The following is a 16,338-nucleotide window of genomic DNA, read 5'->3' as shown; positions in this document are numbered from 1 at the left end:
TCTACAGGTTCTGTTGACAACACTCATACGTTAAGGAGGCAACTTCAGTCAGGTTCTACTGACCAGACCTATGAGTTGAGGAGGCGATTTCCATCAGACTCTATTGATCAAATTTATGATTAATGATCAAATTTATGATTAATGAGGCAGCTTCCATCAGACACTACTTAACAGACTTATGAGTGAAGGAGGCAACTTCCATCAGGTTCTACTGACCAGACTCATGGGTTGAGGAGATAACTTCCATCAAGCTCGACTGACCAGATTTATGAGTTGATGAGGCAACTTCGGTCAGCCTCGACTGACCAGATATGTATGAGTTAACGAGGCAGCTTCCGTCAGCCTTTAGTTAACACACTTATGAGTTGATGAGACAGCTTCCATCAATGCTCTCCTGACCTGATCTTTGAGTCAAGGAGGTAATTTTCCAAACCTATCAGAGAATATGGACTCTACTTTCTAGAGTCCGGGCTGTAGTCTGCAATATTTCGTATCAACATGTTGAAGGAGGAGGACCAGTGCCTCTCATTTTTTTCTACGAGGCCTTAGTCGGATATACAATATGAGTGTACTACCATATCTGTGTTGGGTAGTTAACATCAGTGTACTACGAGGCCTGTGTTGGGTAGATAGCATTAGGGTACTACGAGACCCCATGCTGGGTAGATAACATCACTGAAGCACTAGATGACCTGTGCAATGCGTGGTCTAATAAAAACAGTCACATTATCATTCATTTCTAATTTCATCCATTAAAAATCCTCAGAGTTAGTACCCTGATATAACCAAGACCAGGAAAATAATTCTGAAGTCATGTGAACGTGAGAGGGTAATGGGAGATGAGATTTTCTTAAGACGTGAATATGAGGTTTACCTTTTGTGAATATATTTATCACTGGCAAGAGATATGTATGGTCTCTCTCTCTTCCCTGTAAAGTCTTATGGCTCTGGCATCACCACACAATCTATCAAATTTTACGGAGAGCGAAGACTTAGTGACCTTCTCTCTCTCTCTCTCTCTCTCTCTCTCTCTCTCTCTCTCTCTCTCTCTCTCTCTCTCTCTCTCTCTCTCTCTCTCCTTCATATTGTGAAGTCACCGCTTGCCTCTTACGTATCCGTCGTCTGGAACACCATATCTTCAGCGTTCTCCTCCGCAGCCTTTCCTCCTTGGTTAATCACAGGATCCTCTGCAACTCCGGAATTTAACATCTGCAAACAAATTCGTGGGATTTTGTTCTGCTCATACGAGGCATCCACAAGTTTCTCTCCGTGGTGAAACTGTCCCGTTTGTCCTGGGGACTTACGCATTATCTAATGAATTCGTTATAATTTTCTTTTACCTTCTCTTGTCAATCCATTCATTCGGTATTAAAAGATGGACCTTACTGAATCAAGTGTCTTACGCTTATCTGTTACGTACAGGCCACGCTGATGTATCACCAACTTTCTCACCCTCATCCTTGCAAAGAAAATTCAGCTGCGATCCCATCCACTCCAGCTGCTTTTTCATACATCTTACGTAGGGCGTTCGTTACTTCTTCACTTTTCACCCAGCCATTTGGCATGGCTATTTCACTTCGCGTATCCTCCTATCCAGAACATACCCCAGATCTGCCGTCTTATCAACTAACGCATTCGACAGTCCTTCAGTTACTCACTTCATCTCCTCTTCGCGTCTTCTTTGCCTATTACCACTTCCTCATCTCCTATCATTGATGATCCTCTCACCATTCACCTCCTTTCGAAATATTTTCATGATCGTGAACTTTGCCGATTCTCTCTCATCCCATCTATCAGTTGATCTCTAAACCCCTGCACTTTCCTTTTGACCTCTTGCTGATTTCTCTTGTACGTCTCCAGAGTCAATCGCACTCCTTCCCTGCAGGCAACGTCCATAAACCTCTCTTTCCTCTCTCACTAACAGCTCAACATCATATATCACCTCTCACTGCATTTTCTCACACGGCCACATCCTTCCTTCCCTAAGCCATACTTTTCTTTCGCACACATATGTTATCACTGTTGCCTTAAATACCTTCCATTCCCCAACCACTCCTCTGGCTTCGTTTACTCTCACCTTTTGCCACTCCTCGCAAGATCTTAACTAGCATCTCTTCACGTAGTCTTTTCCAGACTCTTTCACTTTCACTACCTCCTTCCCATCCATATCATTTCCTCGTTTCCAAATCCTCTATGAAGCCTTCACCCTCGCCCCTACCAAGACGGATCAGGCATCCTGCCAGGTACCCACCCCTCTCAAAGCATCTATTATCTTAGGTTTTCCTCAAGAGAACAAGAGGATATTAGTACACGATGTTAGGATTTTCGAAAGTCATGATATCTCCCTCAAAATACATTATGCAGTTTGGCACATATTGTGTGCCATATTCTGACTGGTTACTATAAAGTTAGCAATACTTGCGTCACCAGAGTAATCGATGATGGAATCACCAGACCACTTTCTTAATGGAACTCGAGTAGAATAGAAGATCAGATGGGTTTAATAGAAGATCAGATGGGTTCGATAGAAGATCAGATGAGATTAAATGTTAAAAGAGTGTTTAGATACTTTGATCAATGGTTGACTAATGAGAGACCCGCACAATAAACTCGAGATGCGCAACTTTGGATGATATAAGTGAATAATTGTTGGTCTTATGACAGTTCTTGGAACTCGTCCTGCGAGTTTGTCTTCGTAATTAAGTCTCAGAGTCCATGAGCGCCCAGGACTCTCTGTGTGCACGGCAGTTTCGTGTAACCTGTCACATAGACAGTTACTGTGGCATCACAACTACCGGTTGCAGATAGGAACATAACGCCCATTCTCTTAGTTAGTGGAGGGATATAGAAATACAAGTCTAATTTTTCTTTGTCTTTGAGGAAAGAGGATTTGGTGATGCATAGCATGTTATTGCTATGTTATAGTCACTTTCGAAGGCAAGACTTGAAAGTCGTCACTTGGGGCATGACGCAAGATAAATGAATGAAAGTGTATCAACTGGCAGGTGCGAATGGTGAGGTGTCACAGCTGGGGACACCAGCTGTATCCCATTATCTTCAACAGACCAGTGTTTACAAGTCAGACGAATATTTTACATTTCACTGCACCTCAACGAAGCTTTTAGATCAGACGTTGTAACGTTTGTTGGAATGGTTAATGGCTGGCAGCTGTGGTACCCAGATAGCAAATAATAAAACGAATATTCTTAAGCAAAAAGTCTCATATCAAAAGGTCATTTCTTGGTGATAAAGCAATATCTAAACCATTGTCAAAAGTCTTTTATCAAAAGGTCATATCTTGGTGATAAAGCAATATCTAAACCATTGTCAAAAGTCTTTTGTCAAAAGGTCATTTCTTGGTGATAAAGCAATATCTAAACCATTGTCAAAAGTCTTATCAAAAAGTAATATCTTGAAAATAAAGCGATATTTAAAACATTATCAAAGGCTAGACTCAAGACCTTGCAGCAGGAGAGAGACAGGGAACACGAGCGATATAATACATCATGACCTATATCATTCTAATTCAAGGTCAAACTTGAAGCGTCACTAACACAGGGAAACCAACTTGAAACGCATGAACACGATCTGGTCATATTGCACCAGCGCGGTCGACATGTTCGACACACAGGCATTGAGGTATGACAGGTACACACACACACACACACACACACACACACACACACACACACACACACACACACAATCTCAAAAGGGTGTCTGGTTTTGGTTAGACACAGAGAACGTAGAGACCAAACCTCTGTCCTTTGTGAGAGAAAACCCCAAATGAGTCTCACGTGTGGAGATATGACTGTAGTGGGTATGATGAACCACTGTGCATGACTGTAGTGGGTATGATGAACCACTGTCCATGACTGTAGTGGGTATGATGAACCATTGTGCATGACTGTAGTGGGTATGATGAACCACTGTGCATGACTGTAGTGGGTATGATGAACCACTGTGCATGACTGTAGTGGGCATGATGAACCACTGTGCATGACTGTAGTGGGCATGATGAACCACTGTGCATGACTGTAGTGGGTATGATGAACCACTGTGCATTACTGTAGTGGGTATGATGAACCACTGTGCATGACTGTAGTGGGCATGATGAACCACTATGCATGACTGTAGTGGGTATGATGAACCACTGTGCATGACTGTAGTGGGTATGATGAACCACTGTGCATGTCTAGCACAACTGGAGATTCAAGTTCAAGATTGCATTAGACATGATGCATGATGATCTGTGTCTAGCACATGATGAGATATGACTCTGGAGTAGACTAGTTTATAAGCATGTATGAAGGACAACTCTACCTACAGATGTATACCACATGACTAGTCTAAAATGCATAATCTGACCTAACTGTGCAACACGGAGGTATATATATATATTTCTTTCTTTCTTTTAAACTATTTGCCATTTCCCGCATTAGCGAGGTAGCGTTAAGAACAGAGGACTGGGCCTTTTTTGGAATATCCTCACCTGGCCCCACTCTGTTCCTTCCTTTGGAAAATTAAAAATGAACGAGAGGGTAAGAGAGATGTGTGGAAATAAAAAGAGCGTGGATGAGAGAGCAGAAGAGGGTGTTTTGAAATAGTTTGGGCACATGGAGAGAATGAGTGAGGAAAGATTGACCAAGAGGATATATGTGTCGGAGGTGGAGGGAACGAGGAGAAGTGGGAGACCAAATTGGAGGTGGAAAGATGGAGTGAAAAAGATTTTGTGTGATCGGGGCCTGAACATGCAGGAGGGTGAAAGGAGGGCAAGAAATAGAGTGAATTGGATCGATGTGGTATACCGGGGTTGACGTGCTGTCAGTGGATTGAATCAGGGCATGTGAAGCGTCAGGGGTAAACCATGGAAAGCTGTGTAGGTATGTATATTTGCGTGTGTGGACGTATGTATATACATGTGTATGGGGGTGGGTTGGGCCATTTCTTTCGTCTGTTTCCTTGCGCTACATCGCAAACGCGGGAGACAGCGACAAAAAAAAGTATATATATATATATATATATATATATATATATATATATATATATATATATATATATATATATATTGGAGAGAAAATATTATTGAGGTGGGAGGGAGGCAGACCCACTACCTTGTCTGAAGAAGGCAGCTTCTCGGTCAAATGAATTGAAGATCACGTGAACATTCTGCTTCCTTTTTTGCCGCTGCTGTTCTGTTATTACTATCAGAACGTGCATGAACGAATCTTGCAGGAAAACTGGACGGTATTTTAGTTCTTTTCACCACAGTGCAAAACTGCCGTACGTGTTCCGGATGGATATTGCGTGAGGTGTTTTATACACCCAGCAGACGGAAATCTTCAACATACGTAAAACGTGTTTTGAAAGTTAAAGAGGAGTTGAATCAGATCCTTTTGAAGTGGACGAGTTTCCTGTTGATGAGTGATTCCAGCTCAAGAAAATCTTATAACTGTTTGTTGAGGCAATCACGAAAGTCTCGGCAACACGCCAGTGCCCTTGGAGGCGAGGTCGTGTTTGCGCCTAGGAAACCTATTTCTTTTTCTTTCTGTTCCCTTGAAGGAGGGAAAGGAAGGGCACTGCATGATGCAGCTGATGCTGGTCAGACAGAAGTGCAGGGAAACCGTCCGAACAGCTAACTCCAATGACGTTATTTACTCTTTATCGCCTCATTTACAACAGGAAAACATATAAAGTCTGGGTCGTCTCTGGTGCAAGGACGAACTTCTGTTACCTTTTTCTTTTTTCTGCCCACCAGATCGATCGATAGCCTAACATGCCTCTTCAAGGTAAAGTTCTCCCAGTGATCTTTCACGCCACCACAACTGCAACACATATTCTTTGATGAATGGGACAAGAATGGCTGGTACCTGGAAAGCCTAGTGTATCATCTGCACTAGTTTACTGCTTCTCTGTCCTTTGCCTGAGCTTCACGGAGTCACGGAACCTGGACGTCGGATGTCAAGCGCTTCACGGATTTGGCAAAACCATCATTAAACGTGTTCGTAAGACCTCCTCTGTATACGAAGTCCCTGACATATCCCTCCTACTGGGATAGCCCTTGAAGGTCCTTGGAGAGCAACTATCCCACAGACAGTCCTTTAGGGAGGAGGATGTAAGAGCATTCGTACTGAGGAGGTCATGTTTAGGGTCTGGCCTAAACGCTTCCCATCGCTTGGTGACTGCGGCTGGAAGAAATCCCCCCCGCCCCTGAACACCACTTGCATCAGCGGCACACACGGCTGCTTACCAACGCTTTTAGAATGGAAATAAATCATATGTTGACCAGAAATACCTAAAAGCAAGAAGCCAATCTGCAATTTCATGTGTGGCGGGGTGGCGACGGGAATGGATGATGGCAGCACGTATGAATATGTACATGTGTATATGTGTATATGTCTGTGTATGTATATGTATGTATACGTTGAAATGTATGGGTATGTATATATCGTGCGTGGGCGTTTATGTATGTACATGTGTATGTGGGTGGGTTGAGCTATTCTTTCGTCTGTTTCCTTACGCTACCTCGCTAGCGCGGGAGACAGCGACTATGATATATATATATATATATATATATATATATATATATATATATATATATATATATATATATATATATATATATATATATATATATATATATATATATATATATATATATATATATATATATATATATATATATATATATATATATATATATATATATATATATATATATATATATATATATGTGTGTGTGTGTGTGTGTGTGTGTGTGTGTAATTACCCCAGGATCACTGTCTGTGAAAGATTCCTGATGCTACCTTTCTGAAGAATCTTGCAATCCATGGCTGCTCTACTTCCAGTAACAGAGGAATATAGTAGGCTCCTTTGAAGTGAGAACTTGAACTAGATGGTCCTTCCAACAATACAGCCTCGCTAAAGGTGACTCTTGCACTTGCGTCTAGCCGATGGAATCTGGTAAGAGACTTGTGTCGTTGCTCTGCCATCACTCTGAACCTAAGTATACATTTTTGACTTGAACTGTTGAGTCGACTGTCGACCAACCTCGCTATTTAGCGACTTAACTCTACGATTATCTACCGACCTAGTAATCATCTACCGACCCATCGGCTATCTACCGACTCAAGGGCTATCTACCAACTCAATTATCATCGACTCAACTCTTTCTGACTCACATGAGTATCAACCGACGTCATAACTATCTCATACGAGTTCGTAACTGTGGACGGACCTCACAATGGTCGATCAACCCGCTGCCAACAACATTTTTCGTCTTTTTCCTTTGTTCGACATTTCATCCTATCCCTAACATGCCAGCCATTGCATTATTCGCGTCTCCACCACCTTGTTGAGATAGGGGGGGGAATGGATGGGATGATGCACGAACACGTTGTCTTTTAAAAGCTTAAGTTAGACTTGGCGGTGATCCAAGACAGGAGTATCATAACGTCAAGCTTTCTTCAGTATATTTAACCGAGTGGGGGTCCTTCAGTTCTTGCAATATCCACGGTCTGTTCCGCGGCAAATCAATATGCTCTCTTCGTCAAAATGTGGATCATGTCGGTTTCATTTCCCATTAAAAAAAAAGTTGCTAATCTTGATCACACGAACGTGTTTCCATTGAACAAATATTAGTATTTTCTTCAGTTTGTTTCATCCCCTGAGCTAGACTTGTTCGATTTCAAGAGGATAATTGTAGCATCTCTTCCCTTACATCAAACGTCTGTCTTGATTCTCTCTTCAATGTACCTTCGATCTAGCCAACCTCCCTCTTAATCCCTTTCTCCTCTTTCAAATGCAACGAGCGTCACCTGAGGAGAGACATCCATAGACTCTACCCAAATTAGACCGTCACAAGTGAACACAGCTGCGGGTCAGTGGCCCGATCCGATCATGGTCATGCAAGGGACCACGTCCACTAGACTCTCGTCCGGTCACCACCTCACCTGAGCAACCACAGCCAAGAGGCTCGCTCTATCGCCTTTACAGAAAACCTGATCAATCACAGGCTCCTCTGTCTGCACTGGTGCCTCCCTCTCTCTCCCTCTCTCTCTCTCTCTCTCTCTCTCTCTCTCTCTCTCTCTCTCTCTCTCTCTCTCTCTCTCTCTCTCTCTCTCTCTCTCGCTCCCTCCTACTCCAGACCACTCCGGTAATCAGGCAAAAAAAAACCTTCATAGCAGTAAACCACCACCCGACATCATCGTCATCAGTTATCAGTTACCATCCCGCAATAATTCACTTACCATCAGCACTACGGTTCCAGACAAGCGGCTTCCTCCATCATTTGATCTCGCGGTCCGTCTCGGTGACCTTCCCTCTTCGACGTACCCACCTGCATGTCCTTCATCGGCTCCATTTCATATGCTATTTTCAGGTTCTGGGAATCATATGATGGCAATTTTCTCCTCTGAAAACACCTCCTCTCTCCTCCTCCTCAGCTGCAGGGTCCTCAAGGTGGTTAATGTAATTCTCAAGTCTTTTTCCTTGACTTCCATAATTACGGTCTGTTGAATACCGCCACACCTCCCTCCCACCCCTTCGAAAACGTACTTCCTTTGTTATTTCAAAGTTCTGCTCTTCCCTCAGGTCTCTCAATGGTTGACAAAGTTAGTTTTTGTTCATTAGGGCGACGCTCTAAGCCTGGGTAATGTCCTCGTATATATGGTTTAAGATTTTAGACAACAACACTTGGGCCTTAATACACTTTGCCTCCGTCATCCATTTTTCGCTTGGGGGAGATGAATTCTTGATCTCCCACCCAAATCCGATAATTTCATCTCTTGCCGAATACGCTTTAATCATACGCCAACACTTTCGTATGCATTTCATTAATCTTGTTTACGCCTCCTCCAGCAGTCGAAGTCAAGATGTCTGTCGCGAACACATATAATCATTCTTTTCTTTTTCTTTTTATTCATATTTATGTATTACACTTAATCGCTGTTTCCCGCGTCAGTGAGGCAGCGACAGGAAACAGACGAAGAATCTTATGTTTTCTTGGGCTATCTTTTGAGAGTATATGTTTTCTGAACAATGATCCACGAATCAATATTGCTAAACGTGTTAAATATATATATATATATATATATATATATATATATATATATATATATATATATATATATATATATATATATATATATATATATATATATATATATATATATATATATATATATATTTCTTACCTCCCAATTTCTTCTTCACCTTCTATTTTCACTTCACTTGTTAACATCAAACCTTCCATGTTACTGGCTCGTCATCCGTGAAAAAACAATACATGTTTGAGCTGAGTAGATGTTGATATACATTTTTTTCATCTTTCTCTTTTGCTTCGGGAATCAGAACCTGATTAACGCAGGTGATCTGACCTTGTAGGCAAGTCTGTAATCTATTGCCGTGTTACATCTGAAAATTGGCAGAGAATCACATTTCTACTGAATAATCTGGAATATTCATTATTCATCCAACAAGTAGGCCTGAATGAATTACATGTGTGTTGCAAGCACTACCATTGTATATATAGATAGTTCACATATTGCTATATCTTCTCTTAGTAATGTCTTACAGATGAGGAAAAAAAAAAATTGATTTTGTAAAATTTATCCAAATCACTGTCTCCCTTACTTGCAAATCCTGTTTGGATTCCTTGCAAATCCTAATTCCATTAGTTATAAATTCTTTTTTTTATTGTCAGTAAATTCGTTTTTCGTTTACCTGTAAATGACTTTAGTCCTGTCTCCATTGCTTGTAAATCCTGTTTACACCACTTTTACAATGTTCGGGTCCGTTTACTTTCCTTCCATTTTTGCTGCATGGAGATTTTTTCTTCTCTATTTTTCTTACATTTATCCGCCAACACGTTTTCCATTTTTGTCTTGTAATGCTAAAAAAGCGCAGTTCACCCCACGCTTGCCCTGCTCCCTACCGATATACTCCTTTAAATCCTCCAGGCCCCATTCCCAGTAATCCTACCATAGGACAAAACAATTACATTTTTCTCCTCCTCCTCCACCTCCTCCTGCTCCTCCTCCTCCTCCTCCTCCTCCTCCTCCTCCTCCACCACACATCCCGTCCAGGCTTATCCCAGTTTTTCATCACAAATGCTACTTCGTCATCGGGAGGGAGAAGACCTTGATGGATTTCTGACCCCTCTCGTCCACCACCACCAGCTGCGTAACGCGTCGCCTCTCTCTCTCTCTCTCTCTCTCTCTCTCTCTCTCTCTCTCTCTCTCTCTCTCTCTCTCTCTCTCTCTCCTCTCTCTGAGGATATGTGCCTGTTCTTCAGGTCTCCACTCGCCGCGTCACCTCCCGAAAAATAAAAAAAAAGATGAATATTACACGGGGGTTTCACGCGGTCTGTCTTCCCCCAAAAGATATCACAGCCAGAGCCTTTCATCGTCCCCTCAGACAGACAGACAGACAGACAGACAGACAGACAGACAGACAGATTTTCGAGTCACAGCTCCCGAGGATCGTTCTTTTTTTTCATCTTAGAACGGCGGATGGGGCAGCGGGCGGCCACCATCTGGGCGAAACTAGCTGTTTCGTAGTGCAGAACTTATCATCATCCAAGTCCTTGGAGATTCCGATGATATGAAAATATTGGACGCTTGATTTATGGCTGTCAGCCACCGACCCTCCACCAACCATGGAAGGCGTATCTACTATTTCCCTACGGTGCAGATTGAAATGAAAATGAACTGAAGTTATAACGGGATAAACAAATTATTGAATCAAGGTCATCTTCCTACCCTCCTCGTCGTTTACCCGACAGACACACACAGACAACGAGTCGGTGATCTTGACGGATTGTAACTACGATCTTGGAAAGGGAGATGAAATAAGAAACCCTCCAGCATTGGATACAAGTTCTCTCCTATCGTTATCACTGAAGAAGACACCCGGTACATCTCGTCGTCCCACACAGGTACGAAGCTGTAGGAACACTAGATCTAATGATACTTTCCGGGTATCTTCTGTTACATTAACATTATCTCTAAAACAAAGTATCCAGATATCATTCTATGTGTCAAGCTGTATTCAAACGTCTGTGAACACGATCTCTATGATCGATGTAGTAGATTATAAACGCCCAGGACGACCATGAACAAAGGAGCTATTCCCTGTATGGAAAAAAAAAGAGGACACTTTGGATTCTACAGACACATCGGATTATCTTGAAGTTCGTAGACCCAGGAATGTTGCTCAGCTCTGATGTTTAACTCATAGATTCATACTCAAAAGAACATGGACACGATTGCTGTGTTGTGTGCGTGCTGCCTTCCAAGGATAACAAAAACACACAACGATATAATGATGCCGTCAAGTGTGAGATATTCACTCTGTACAATCCAGAATATTGATATGTTCGTCGAGTATTTTGATTTGAGGGCCACTCAGTGTGCACTACATGGCTTATCAGCCAATGAATCTTAGGGCATCCAAGCCAACGTTATCATCAACAGACCACAGCTGGAACCACGCGTGATGATACAGTAAGAGGAAGACCCACCCACCGGGAGGATATAACTCTCCTTCGCTGAATATTAGATATTAATTCAGGATAGTGGGATATACCCACGGCCGAGGTACATGGAATTCTGCAGCTCATAACGTAGGTGACTTACTGCCTGGCTTCACCCACAGTAGGGGGTGGGAAAATGTACAGTGTCCTGCTAAACTTGGTTCTAATATATATAGTCCGACCCCACTGACATTAACCCCACCACCTCACCTCTTTTTTGTCTCATTTTGTCGAGGTTAGGCCTCTTATCCTCGGAGATATTATAACGGCATGTGTATTGAAAAGCTGCATTGATATTGGTTGGGAAAGGTTATACACGCGCGTGTGTGTGTGTGTGTGTGTGTGTGTGTGTGTGAGAGAGAGAGAGAGAGAGAGAGAGAGAGAGAGAGAGAGAGAGAGAGAGAGAGAGAGAGAGAGAGAGAGAGAGAGAGAGAGAGAGAGAGAGAGAGAGAGAGAGACCGTAGGAGCAAAGGCCTAATTGGAATACACAGCGCCCGCTTCATGTGTTGGGTGGTGGTATTGTCCTCCACATGGCTGACTCCCATCAGCCGGGGAGAAGGCAGGCGTACCCTCCTTCCTCAAGCAGCGTACACCAGAGGATCTGGCAACCCAGCTAAGGAATGTGCCGGATCTGCTAAGCATGACGGGTCAATGGAAATAACGTAACGTAACGTAACGTAAAGTAACGCAACGCAACGCAACGTAACGTAACGCAACGCAACGCAACGCAACGTAACGCAACGTAACGTATCGTAACGCAACGTAACGTAGCGTAACGCAACGCAACGTAACGCAACGTAACTTAACCTAACGTAACGTAACGTGACTTGACGAAAAAAGGTAACTATCTCTAATTTCATCTACACCTAGTTTAAGTGACCTGAGCATAAACTTTTAGCCTCATTCGACTCGACCTGACGCAACCTAATCTAGCCCAATATAATTTAGCCAAGTACATTGTCAATGGATGAGTGTTTTCCCCAAGTGCCGTATTCTTCAGCACTCAGCTCGTAAGGCGAGATTTTGAGCCACATAGGCTACATAGGTACCTAACCTTAACCTTCACAGTTCCTCTCCATCCGCTACGTTGAGCTCAGATATGTAAAACTTGTGGTAATATTTCGACTCCCTGAGGGGATGTCATGGGGATTACAGATTTCCCGCAGGGAATATAAAACGAGGATTCGCTTCGCCTTAAGAAATCTTATTCGAGAAGTTAGAACTGCTGTGGCATTGAGAAGTTCGTGTTAAATGACTCTTACAGTCCCACTGAAATCAGGGTTTGAATTAGTGTGGAAATGCACTGAATATCCCTTTTATCTATGAGAAACCTTATTGCTATAACTATAAGGCCTATGGTTGTGAGGGGTGATATCAAACAATCCATTTGTACAGTACTGAATTGCACTCATACAAGGTAGAACTCATTTGAGATAGTCCAAACACTAGATCAATGACATTCTATCCTCTATATTACCCTTTGGTGAGACTTGGGCCTAACACCCACCAGTGGTTATGAAACTAAATATTGCTGGTGAGGCCAACACACGATCATCTACAGCAGATACACACAGCCTTACATCCTATGAATTGGAAGGCGCATGATAACGCAACAGCATAAGGCTCAAGGTGTCAGGAGTTTACTGTGAGATGCTCTTGTGGGTTGATCTTCCTAGGAAAGTTTTCTTCTAGTGAATCTATTTAAGAGGGTAATGACTTTCTACATAAGATTCTTGTCTTAAAGCCATAAGCGTATAGTCGTGGACCTTATCTAATACTGAGATATGTACTGTGTTATCACCAAATATAAGCATGGCATTTGGAGGCTTATTCTGGAATGTAGAAGTATAGAAATGACTTTATATATATATATATATATATATATATATATATATATATATATATATATATATATATATATATATATATATATATATATATATATATATATATATATATATATATATATATATATATATATATATATATATATATATATATATATATATATATATATATATATATATATATATATATATATATATATATATGCGAAAAAAAAATGAATGAAGGGAACGCACCTGTCGCCATGGGCGTGTATTGGCGTGAGGTCGTGGAGCCAGAGGATGGGTCCTGGTGGGCGGGGAGGAGCTTGAACCCAGCAGTTGAGGAGGAGGCGTGACCCAGCCTCCACGTACACCTCAGCTGGGCCAGGAATGACAGCGCCTCCTGCTAATGTGGACGACACAGAAGGAATTAGTTATCATGTTTCTCTGTCTCTGTCTCTCTATCCCTGTCTTTGTCTCTGTCTCTCTGTCTGTCTCTCAGTCTATGTCTCTCTGTCTCTGTCTCTGTCTTTCTGTCTCTGTCTCTGTCTCTATCCCTGTCTTTGTCTCTGTCTCTCTGTCTCTGTCTCTCTGTCTCTGTCTTTCTGTCTCTGTCTCTGTCTCTATCTCTGTCTCTGTCTCCCCGTCTCTCACTCTGCTTCTACGAATGCTGTTTTTTCTCTCTTTCTTTCTGTAAATATGTGATGACGCCTCTGGCGTCTAAGGTGATACTGCGAGTCTCACAATAGTACTCATGTGTTTGCGTGCGTGTGTGTGTGTGTGTGTGTGTGTGTGTGTGTGTGTGTGTGTGTGTGTGTTTGATTGCTAATTATGTATTGCGGTGGGAGAGAGAGAGAGAGTTTTACACTCATATAACTCCATCTTAGCCTCATGTTTGTGCCATTCTCCACCTTATGTGTACACACACACACACACACACACACACACACACACACACATACACACACACACGCACACACACACACACACACACATAAACAACTCATAACCACAACAACAGTAGGAAAACGTTATTTTTTGGCACATAAAAGACCTTTTGTTTTCTCCCTTACAACACTCCAGAAGTCTGATAATGTGGGCAGTTTCTTCAGTCGTATGTCAGGAACGAGGCCAGGCCAGTTATTGTCAGTAAAAACAGATGGAGGAAACAAGGTATTCTTTATCTCCTTTATGTCTCTATGATCTAAGAAATTATTCCACCTCTGATCAAAAGAATTTTCCTTGATTCGATCCCTAAGTCGTTGTGATACACTCATATACCCATACTATGATTTATGGAACTGAATCGCCAAGCAAATTTTTACGTATTCGTAGAAATGTTCCGAAAAGTAACAGTGGAGGAGGGAGCGAATTGCTCCTAACCCTGTTATTTTTCCTGATGCTGTTGCGTGAAAGTCACATCATGGGAGAGCCAGAACTGTTGCTAAACATGTTTATGATGATTACTGATGTCTCTTGTTTTTAGCTGAGGCGACAAGGCCAACTGAGACCCTAATCAAGGCCATCCCACGAACGCTATATATATATATATATATATATATATATATATATATATATATATATATATATATATATATATATATATATATATATATATATATATATATATATATATATATACATATATATATATATATATATATATATATATATATATATATATATATATATATATATATATATATATATATATATATATATATATATATATATATTCCTATGAGTCCACGGGGAAAATGAAACACGAAAAGTTCCCAAGTGCACTTTCGTGTAATAATCATATCATCAGGGGAGACACAAGAGAGAAATATAACGGTCAGTTGATATACATCGAAGAGACGAAGCTAGGACGCCATTTGGTATGCATATATATATATATATATATATATATATATATATATATATATATATATATATATATATATATATATACATATATAATTCCCTCTATCTTCGAAGTCTCTTAGCAATGCAATGAGATTCGTTGTCTTTGTCAATGCGTCTCACAAAACGATGATAATTACTGATTTTCGCGTTCATCGAATTCGTTCCAAGTTCACCCTTCCCTTCTGCATCATTAGCCACACATTGTACGAGTTAATGAGAAAATAATAACATTAATATTCCGAGGTCTCCCTGTGGTCGAGTCTGGGATCAGATCTGACTGGTGAGTAATTAGAAGATCTAATTAGATTCTCGTCTTCACATGGCCTTTCCCCTCACTGAAGGTAAGTCTTATGTTTGGTTGTGATAATTAACCTTATGGTAATTCTCTTTATGATTATAGAGTTTCGGTCCTAAGCACTTTATTGAAGGGTTCTTTGATGATTGTATGATTCTGTATGATTATGTGTCGAGTGTGTTATGTTCCCTATGTAAGAAATGATACTATGTGATCCTCAACAATGTCTTCAGGAGTACTTAATGACACTATGTGATCCTTAACAATGTCTTAAGGAGTACTTAATGACACTATGTGATCCTCAACAATGTCTTGAGGAGTACTTAATGACACTATGTGATCCTCAATAATGTCTTCAGGAGTACTTAATGACACTATGTGATCCTCAACAATGTCTTAAGGAGTACTTAATGATACTATGTGATCCTCAACAATGTCTTAAGGAGTACTTAATTCTCCTATATGGTGCAGGTTACCTATAACACCTTATTTCAGTGACAAACGAGGTTCCTTTGTTCTATCTTTGTCATGTCTTTTATACTTTTAAGTACTCAGTGGTGTTGGTTCATTCATTTGCTGTTTTGCTGTCGACGAAAGCTTCACTTCTCCCACGAATGCCATACAAAAGGTTGCAGATGTTGAACATGGCATCATAGCTGTGTTACGAATACCTCTGCCACGAATGTGGTTCAGCTGATTATTCCCCAGTGGATGTTAGCTGAAGCTGTAAATGAACCTTGATCTATCTCACATAAGTAAAAGTGAGTATTTACATA

The 16,338-nt window shown here is 41.2% G+C and overlaps 1 protein-coding gene across 1 annotated transcript in view; it reads right to left on the bottom strand.

Moving 5' to 3' along the window:
* LOC139767082 (protein CEPU-1-like) overlaps positions 1-16,338 on the bottom strand; it is a 283,063-nt gene that overhangs the window by 39,329 nt on the left and 227,396 nt on the right. The window contains exon 6 of the mRNA XM_071696053.1: positions 13,615-13,765. Coding sequence (XP_071552154.1) covers positions 13,615-13,765 — 151 coding nt within the window. The remainder of the gene's footprint in view (positions 1-13,614; positions 13,766-16,338) is intronic.

This window comes from Panulirus ornatus, chromosome 59, assembly GCF_036320965.1.
Source record: "Panulirus ornatus isolate Po-2019 chromosome 59, ASM3632096v1, whole genome shotgun sequence".
Lineage (NCBI taxonomy): Eukaryota > Metazoa > Arthropoda > Malacostraca > Decapoda > Palinuridae > Panulirus > Panulirus ornatus.
Note: the sequence above shows the minus strand (reverse complement) of the source record. Positions and strands in the feature narration are given on the sequence as shown.